Genomic DNA, 9,485 nt, shown 5'->3' with positions numbered 1-9,485 from the left:
ATACCGCAACTCCCTTGATTCACTCTGCTACAGGCTACAGCTCACCAAGCTTCAGCACCGCGGTGAGATTCTTCTCCCAAGCTTCTTCCGGTTTGCAATTTATTTACTCTTCTAGAATTGCATGGAGAGTATCAGCGTTTGTTTTTTAGTTTTATTGTTGTTTTGCGATTTAATCACGTCTTTTCTTCTAACACAGCGGTTTTGCTATGATGGAAGAGGAGACGGCCTTAGGCTTTGAATTCTTCTTAGTCGTGTTACCAAATTCTTTGAAGAAGATGGTACATAATACATCCTAGCTAGTCGATCTTTCAATTTATTTTTCACCTTTGTTGTATCAGTTTCTATTCTACGCTTTGTTCAACAATCACTTTTAAGTTTTAATCCTCATCGCAGAGGCTGCCGGACAAGTTTGCAAGGCTGCTCGACGGCCGTCGGCCCCGGGAACTGAAGCTGCGGGAGGCTGGGCGCCAGCGTCTCTTGTGGGTTATGGATGTAGTGTTCGACGCCGACGGCCACATGTATCTCGGGCGCGGATGGGAGCAGTTCGCTCGTGCTCATGACCTGCGGCTCGGACACTTCCTCATCTTAAGCTACGATGGCCACACCGTGCTCACCATGAAGGTGTTCGACGGGAGCATGTGCCGCAGGGACTACCAGCACCATGATGATACCAGTACGCGCTTCTTTGTCTTCCTCTCATTATGTGATTGTAGATTGTAAGAATAAGTTCAAGAAGACATTATTGTGTTTTGCCAGCCAGTGGGAGCAGCAGTGCCAGTGGCAACACCTTGGTAAGCTTTTTCTGTGATGTTCCAGTATTTGCTTGAAATTTAGTCATGTGTCTTCTCTTCTTCAATTCTGTAGTGTTGAGTTGCTCCCTTTCTAGTCATGTTCATGAAAATTCTTTTTCCTTTGTGGACAGAGAGTTTTCCCCCATGTGGGCCATTACCCCACTTTAGTTTCACCCATGAATCTTCTTGCAGACACCCAAAATACATGCTTCGCGTATATTGTGTAGTTTTCAGTTACTCTCTCCGTGCCAAATTACTCTCTTCGATTATATTGTATAATTTTCAGTTACTCTCTCCGTTGATAGATCATTTTCATATGAAGTTCTAGGTTTGTTATAAGTCAAAGTTCCTTATGTTTGACCTTACTGACCGCAAACGGCATGAGCTCTGCTTTTGGATTTGGTAGAGGGCACCATACTGATCTTGATTGATTTCAGGGTATCAAATTAGTTATGCAAATACCTTTGAATAATGCCACCTGATAACATATGATTAGTTTTGCAGGGCGTATCCAAGATGAGTAATCCATGCGATTCAGACGGAAGCCAGAATGAAAGATCTTATTCTTCTGAGGAATTGTCAGGTTAAGTTCTGTACTCGGATTATTCAGTTACCCTCTAGCACATGTTTTCTTACCGTTGAAACATTTTTACAGCAGAAGACAGTCTATCTGTAGACAATTCTGTGGAGTCAGCTAATCTAAAGAAACTTTCGAATAACTACGCCTTATCATCACATTGCCGTCTTACAAAAGCGCAGAAGATGAAAATAAATGCTGTTGTAAAAAAAATTAAACCTAAATTTAAAATGCTAGTTGTACAGATGAAGAAGTCAAACATAAGACGGTATACTCTGGTATGTAAGTTTTATCATCTATATATTTTTTATGAAAAAGGCTCACTGTTTATTGTGATACTATTTAAGTCAGTCCGTATTTTGGTTCTAAATCAAAACTCTGAACAATATTTTTACCACGAAATACACATGCATTACTAAATTAACATTATCAGTGCCTTTGTGACAGTCTTAACTTGTTAACTAAGACAGACCAAGCCCATTGGATTCATGAGGCTTCGGATCCACCACCACGCAGCACACCTCCGCCACAAGGAGAAGGGCGACACCCCAAAATCCTGGGGCGGGTCGCCCCTCTCCTCGTGGTGGAGGTGTGCTGCGTGGTGTGGTGGTGGATCGGAAGCCTCGTGCTTGAATCCAATGGGCTTGGGTTGTCCGTGGGGTGGAGCAGTCTGTAAGCGGCACTGGCTGCTTTGGACCGTGTGGGTGGCAGCGCGTGGTAATGGCCCCCGGGTGTGTGGCCTTCGTTTCCAGGCGAGTCTTGGATGGTTGCGCTTGATCTGTCCGGCAGCGATGGTTGCAGTTTAGGGTGGATGCCGATCTGGTCCCGGTCTGAGCCTACGTTTGGATCGGCCGCCGTTGGTCCATACCGGACCGGACCGAGCAGACTTGCGGTCCTATTTCCGGGGACCGGACCGTCGATGGAGAAGCCCGAGCGGGACCGCGAGGACAGCCCAGCAACCACCGGCGGCGAGTTGGTGACCATGGCATCGGCGAGGGATGGCCGGGGCACCTAATCCAACGGGGGAGCAGAGGGGAAAGGGGTGGTAGCTCATTGAGAACTCGATTCAAGCGTCGGGGAGGCTGGGGAACCAGTGACCGCGACATAATCGACGAAGAACGCCAGAGGCCGGAGTCAGGAAGGACGAACCTGGCGTCGGCTTCAGGACGAATCCGACCGATTCCTTGCACGGGGCCGCAGATCTCACGACGGAGGAACTCCTAGACATGATGGTTCATCTTCGGGAGGTTGGTGGCCTTCGTGCTATGCGGTGGTGCTCTGCCTGTGCGTTGGACGGCGGCGGCCGCAACATAGGTGCGTCGCCCGCTCACGCCTGGGCTACCATGACCCCGCCACGCACCAGCCACGCCCCTGCGAAGCCCCCAGCCGCGCCCCACCATGCCCTCGTCGTGCTTTGGCCATGTACTCGCCATGTTGCTGGCTGCTTCTTCGGTCCGTTCAGTCAGGCCGAACTTTAACCGGACCGGACCGGCCGATTTTTGGTCTTGTTTTGAGGGACCGGACCGGCCTGTTTTGTTGTCGGGCCTGGACTGAGCAGGCCAAGACCGAACGGGACACGAGCGGGCCAAAAAGCCCACTCGGTACATCCAGGCTAAGTCGTAGTGTTGTGTCTTTCGGAGCCCGGTTTGCAGTAGTGATGGTTGTGCCGGCATCAATGCAGGTCATCTACCATGGTGATGTTGAGACTGTGGCGACCCTCCATTCCTTTTGGCCGGGCTCGTTGTTGCAGAATTTGAGCGGAGCTTTGGCTTGGTCTCGCACGGTTCGTTGAGGCCTGGCTCCTTGCTAGGGTCAGAAGTGCAAGGCATAATGCTCTGGGTGCAAGTCTTGTTCTTCGACGGGGACCATTGCTAGTGATGTTGGCGCTCATGTGTGCCCTCCTCCTTGAGGCATTGTCGAAAACTACTTCCCATTGGGCCATGGCCGTACGGCGAGGATGTGGCGTGGAGGTTGTTGGGTTGGCTGAAGCTATCATGGATTTCTGTGGCGTGATCGTGTGAGGATCTAGGCGAAAGCTTTTTAATAGACGAGTGTCGATACCGATGACGGTGGCGCTTTCGCGTGTCGTTACCTTCTTGAAGGCGTCTTTAAAGATCTTTCTTACAACAATTCGAGAAAATGAGGTCAAGTTAGGTGGTGGTGGTCTGTTTGGGTTGGCTTCAGCAGTTGTTTCTCTTCTTTTTTTCCTGTTGTTGGATGGTTTTCGGCCAGTTTCCCTTATAAACTGCCCACTTCTATATTTTCTCTTTCTCTCTCTCTCTCTCAATGAAATTGATGGAGCTTCTGCCTTGTACGTAAAAAGAAAGAGAATGAATTGCTTATTATCTATTTAGGCTACTATGTTATGATACTATTTAGGCAAGTCTGTTTTTCAGATCTTCTAAGTAACTCCTGAAGGATATGTTTGCAGTGTTAACTTCTTGACTATTTAGTTCTTCAACTATCATATATAACAAGCTTAAAAATATTATAATTAACTGATGTCCCTTTTCAATTAGGAAATACCTAAGGATTATGCTCTCAAGCATTTTCCATGTGAAGATACAAGTATAACACTCCAGCTGCCTAGGAAGAACAAAAATTGGAAGTGCAAATTGTATGTCAGGCCATCCGGTGTGGCTGGTGCTGGTCGGTGCAGCCTTTATGTAGGCAAGTTTGTGCATGACACTCATGTTAGGGAGGGTGATATCTATCTCTTTGAACCAATGACTAATGTTAAGCAGAGAAGATATGTAATGACAGCCCATCCACTGCACGAAGCGTGCAGTGATCATTCTGCTGGTGGAAGAACAAACATTGGCTCAAATCACAGAAGGACATGCGCCAAAATGGGTGACGTTAAGGACAAAACACCTACCGATGGTACTATGTCGGCACATCACTTAGCTGTTCCCACTGCTACGATGCATGTGTCACACTTGAGTTCACATTATATATGTCTGATCCATATGAAAACTTGTCTAGGTGAAGAGTACTCTTCCAAACATGAAGAGCTTGAAGTCTCCCAGGATTCCGAGGAGACTCTCTTCATGCTTGATGACGGAGCTTATCTAACACCAGCGCAGGAGATGAAATCTTTGGAGAAAGTTGAGGAGATTAAGTTCAAACCACCTTTTTATGTTGTTATCATGAGCAAGAGCACTGTCTGTCAGCGTGGCAGCCAAAACAATCCCATGCTAGTAAGTTCAAGGAAAATATTTTCTTTTGCTTTCTACCAGTTCCTGTATTGCATCTGTATCCTTTGATAGGATAAATAGAAACAAAATTTCCAAATGTATCTCTGCATAGTCGGTGTCATTCTAACATTTGCCCTGCGTTATGAATATGAACAGCGCTTTGGTTCGCAGTACACGGCCAAGTATTTTGGTGAGAAGTTTGCTGTCAGCCATGATCGTGGAAAGCACAGTGGAATCTATCTGCTGCTTCGGCTGGAGGGGAAAATCAGATCATGGCCTACCAAGCTGCAGCATAGCTCGCGAGGCTCGAAGGTTCTCAAAGGATGGCCATCTTTCGCCCGCGACAACCGGCTGCGAGAGGGGGACCTCTGCCTATTTAAGCTGATGAAGAACGAGGAGCCGCTGATGATGATGGTCTACATCGTTCGCCGCTAGAAATGCTATCCCAAAGCATGTCTTGCATGCTGCTGCTTCTACGATGAACTTGAACATGAAACTCTTATTTATATCATTAGACGATTATGTTGTTGGTTTCTTAGTTCTGTGATATCTTTGTTGATTTGAGAGTAATTTGGATGGGTTAAGTTTGAACAACCTGTGATGTGTTGCTAACTGCCCTTGTTTGATGGCACTGTTTTTGCATGTGGCTTCTCTGCATTACACTAGAGCGCACTGCATATACGGCTCAAGCAATTGAGCCATGATGATGCAGGAAAAAAGAATTGGTTTTCAGCCACGCTGCAGGTAATCCACGCTCCATTAAGTGAGCAAAACAAAGTCCATATTAGATTTTCCAAAATGGGCAGGAAATTTTATCTCCATTTTCCTCTCAATGCCGACCCTACGGCAGTCCAATCCACGCCGCTTCCCCGTCCTGGGAGTGAATTGCATAAAACCACTACATTTATGGCTAAATTTGCAGAAAACACCAACTCATTAATCCGTTATAAAAAACACTGTTTTTCATTAATCTTATTGAAAAAACACTGATTGGGTGATTTAGCCTGTTTAATTGATTTTTGACAAGTGGGGCCTCGTTATTAGGAGCTGACATTGAAATAACTTTACGGGCGTTGCTAGGGATCAACCGGATGATTTTTAGGAAAATCATCCCCCTAGCGAGCCGTCCGATGCAAAGGGCAACAACCATTGGATCGCTGCTCCCATGTAACGCACGCTCCACGTACTGCGTTGTCCACTTATCCTTCCCGCTTGCAACAACCCCAGCCACCAGCGACTGCCCGGGCTTGCAGTGCAGCACTGCCATGTTCGTCGGAGCGCCTAGTGTCACTTGGAGCTACCCGCCATCGCTGCACCGGCGTCCCAGCAATGCTCCATCGCAGCACCGATGACCTCGAAGACGCTGCATTGCAGCTCCGGCCACCACGATGCTCCATTGCAACTCCATCGATGTACCGTGCAGCTCCGGCCACCACGATGCTCCATTGCAACTCCATCGATGTACCGTGCAGCTCCGGTGATGCTCCACTGCAGCTCCGGTAGACCACTCTAGTGCAGCTTCGACGGCCCTAACGATGCTCCATTCCAGCTTCGACGGCCCCGACGATGCTTCATTGCAGCTCCGGTGATGCTCCACTGCAGCTCCGGTAGACCACTCTAGTGCAGCTTCGACGGCCCTAACGATGCTCCATTGGAGCTTCGACGGCCCCGACGATGCTTCATTGCAGCTCCGGTGGTCACTGCACGGCCTGCCATTACAGCACCACCATGAGACCTCATTGCAGCAGCGTGATCTCTTGCAGGTCGCAACACCGGACAGTAGCTTCCATGGAGCTTGCGTCGATGCCCCATCATTGCAACAGTAAACCTTGCGGCGGCGGCGCGCGAGCGGATGACGCATGCTTGCAGCAGCAACACCTCCCCTCGTCTCCATTTGCAGCAGTGACGCCCTGTGACAGTTCTCTCGTCTGAGTGGCCCGATTTGCAGCGAGGGGCTCTGATTTGGGAGGTGGTGGTGAATTTGTGGAGATGTGAGAGGAGGTGAGAGTGATGGTTGTAGGCGGTGGTGACATGGCTGCGTGCTACAGTGGTGGATCCGATGGGATCAAGATTAAAGGTAAGAGAGAGAGGAGAGATGGGATGGTGAGGAGCGTTCTCAGCAGGCTATGCTGGCGCGGTGTGGAAGAAGCTTCATGGGAGTCGCTGGAGGAGAGGATAGAAGAGCATGAAGTGGTCAAAGTCCAACACATGTGGTTGTGGTTCGTGGCGCGAGAGACAGAGTGGTGCGCAGTTCCATATTGGGACGCATGGCAATCGTGGAGAGCGGATGATTTGTTCCCAGAAATCATCCGGTTGATTTCAAGTGTTTTCCTAACTTTACACACACGCATCCTTGAATCTAAAATAAAAGCAATCAAGTCTTGCCCGATCGAATCGGGAGGAGGAAACTGCTGCCCGCCATTGCGCCCGCCTGCTCCCGTCGGCCCCTGTCGTCGGCGGCGGCTCCAGCGCCGGCGCCACCCGCCAGCTCTCATCACCGCCGTTTGCCCCTGTGCCTGTCGGCCCCAGCCCTCGCGCCACCCGCCTGCTCCCGTCACCGCCGTCGGCCCCTGCACCTGTCGTTGCCCGCCTGCTCCCGTTGCCGACATCGGCCCCAGCGCCCGTGCCACCCGCCTGCTCCCGTCGTCGTCGGCGGCCCCTCCTCCCATCGCCGTCCGCCTACTCCCGTCGCCGCTGGTGGCCCCAGTGCCCGTGCCACCCGCCTGCTCATGTCGCCGCCGTCGTCGTGGTGACGACAGGAGAGGTAGGCCAAGCACCAACTGCGGTGGAGGTGATTGCGTTTTCTTATTTTGTTCACGGGTGTGTATGTAAATTTTTTGCTAAGTCATCTTCTTACAATGAGGTCCCATTTGTCAGAAATCTATTAAACGGACAAATCACCCGACTAGTGCCTTTTGCAATAAGATTAGTGAAAAAGCAGTGCTATTTGCAACGGACTAATGAATTGGTTGTTTTTTGCGAACCTAACCGCAAATGTGATGGTTTTGTGCAATTGACTCCCGTCCTGGACATTCCCTTTGCTGCATCGACCCACTCCCAAGGTCTTCCGCCCCCAGGTCATCATGCTCACTGCTCCTGTCGCTAACTTCCAACATCATCTCCGCCCTACCACTTCCTGCCCGTCACCCACTAGGCGTCTTTCGCCCCGCGACAACTGCCCACGGGAGGCGGACATCTGCCTCTTCAAGCTGATGAAGAACATGGAGTCGTTAACGCTAATAGTCGACATCATTCCCTGCTAGAAATTTGGCCTGAAGCATGTCTTGCACATGCCGTCGCTAGAAGTAGGACCCCAAAACTGTTTATACGGGCGTGGGGCAAGAGAAAAACATAACAAAGGCTAAACTCCCAATTCAAATCTGCGGGGAGAGTTAACGGCCCTCCGGCGTTCGAATCTAGTTCGATACCCTGATGTCCTGCCTGATGTCCTGTCAGTGCACAGGGCTAGTTATAGCACTCTCGTGTAAGTATCTAAGAGCATCTCTAACACATGCCTTATTTTAATTGTGGAGTCTAAAAAACCGTTTTTGGGGGCACGAAAGACCAAAAACGGCCCTCCAACAGATGCTTCTCTTCGTCCCAAATATGGGACACAGAGGACTGCACGGAAGGGTGCCCTATCCTTTCATTTTCACCGCGCGCGAAGTCAACGACCATCCTGAAACCTTCTTCGCCCCCGACCCGCCATTTCGCCGGACCGCCGCCGCTGCCACTGCCGATTCGACCGGTCGGTGCCGCCCCTCCTTTCGAAAAAGCTTCCGCCGGCTCCCTAATCCTCTCCACCGCCGAATCCCGTCGGAAAATGGGCGCAAATGACATGCCTCTGCGCTGAATCCCGCAACCGTCGTTGGCCATCGCCACCCTCGATTTGGCCACCACATGCCGCGGCAAAGCCCTGGCAGGCAGATCCCCGACCCAGCCATCCGCCACTGCCCCCGAGCCGCTCCGCCCGGCATCCTAGGCCTTTCCACGACGGTCCTCCGCCGCCGCAGTACTGCCTAGTCGCCGTTGAGACCCGCCACGCTGCTTCCCCGCCGCAGAGTTGCTTCTCCGCCGACTCTTGCTGCCCGCTGGCACCGCCCCGACGCTCCTCAGCCCCGGCCAGCGCTGCTGCCCGACCCGCTTGAAAGTCCAAGGTGAGAACATTTTCAATTTTTTTATGATGCAAATTGTCTCGTGTGAATTAGTAGAAGTAGATAGTAATATGGTGTTTGATTACCCCACGGCCAATGAGGAGATGGACATGGACGAGGACGAGGATATTGCAATGCTCTTGATGATGCACAAGAACAAGAGGCCGAAGCACGGCGGTTCGGTGATGGGGCGAGAGTACATTCAGAGGCAGAGGGCCGAAGCACATGCCAAACTCAGGGCCAACTACTTCGTCGAGAGACCGGTGTTTCCGGAGAGGTACTTTCGAAGCCGGTTTTGGATGAGTAGTGATTTGTTCAAGCATATTCTATTTGATGTTGTTGCATTTGATGAACAATTTCATGTTGTGTGTTCATTTGTGTGCTATTTGATGGACCATTTGATGAACTAGACATGTTGTGTTGTAATAAATTAAGTACTATTTAATTATTATTTGTTTGAATTATTTTAGAGTATTTATCATATCATTTCTTCGTCATATGTTTGAAATATGTGCATGTCTAAAACGCTAAAACAGGTGCTTTATAACACTGAAAACTGCATATAAGATAGGACATCTGTTAGAGATGCTCTAAGTGAGTATCTCAATTACCAACCCTGCAGCTACACCGTCATGTACGCAACTATGTTGGCACCCTAACCGTAGTTTGAAAATAGTTACTCTATGGGCTTCTAGGAAAACAATAAAGGATGGGATTGAACTAAGTATTACTAGAACGTAAATAAATACAAAACTAAAACAAAGAA

General features: G+C 49.7%; 1 protein-coding gene across 1 annotated transcript; it reads left to right on the top strand.

The window, feature by feature from the left end:
• Positions 1-202: 202 nt before the first annotated feature.
• On the top strand, positions 203-5,159 carry LOC123442166 (putative B3 domain-containing protein Os03g0621600). The gene is made up of 6 exons (XM_045118242.1): positions 203-278; positions 394-703; positions 1,447-1,646; positions 3,888-4,251; positions 4,354-4,568; positions 4,722-5,159. Exons 1-6 carry the CDS (start codon positions 207-209, stop codon positions 4,998-5,000), a joined length of 1,440 nt encoding a protein of 479 aa, XP_044974177.1. The 5' UTR covers positions 203-206; the 3' UTR covers positions 5,001-5,159.
• The last annotated feature ends 4,326 nt before the right edge of the window (positions 5,160-9,485 follow it).

Source organism: Hordeum vulgare, chromosome 3H, assembly GCF_904849725.1.
Source record: "Hordeum vulgare subsp. vulgare chromosome 3H, MorexV3_pseudomolecules_assembly, whole genome shotgun sequence".
Classification (NCBI taxonomy): Eukaryota; Viridiplantae; Streptophyta; class Magnoliopsida; order Poales; family Poaceae; genus Hordeum; species Hordeum vulgare.
The sequence above is the reverse complement of the archived record's forward strand: the minus strand, read 5'-3'. Positions and strand labels throughout refer to the sequence as shown.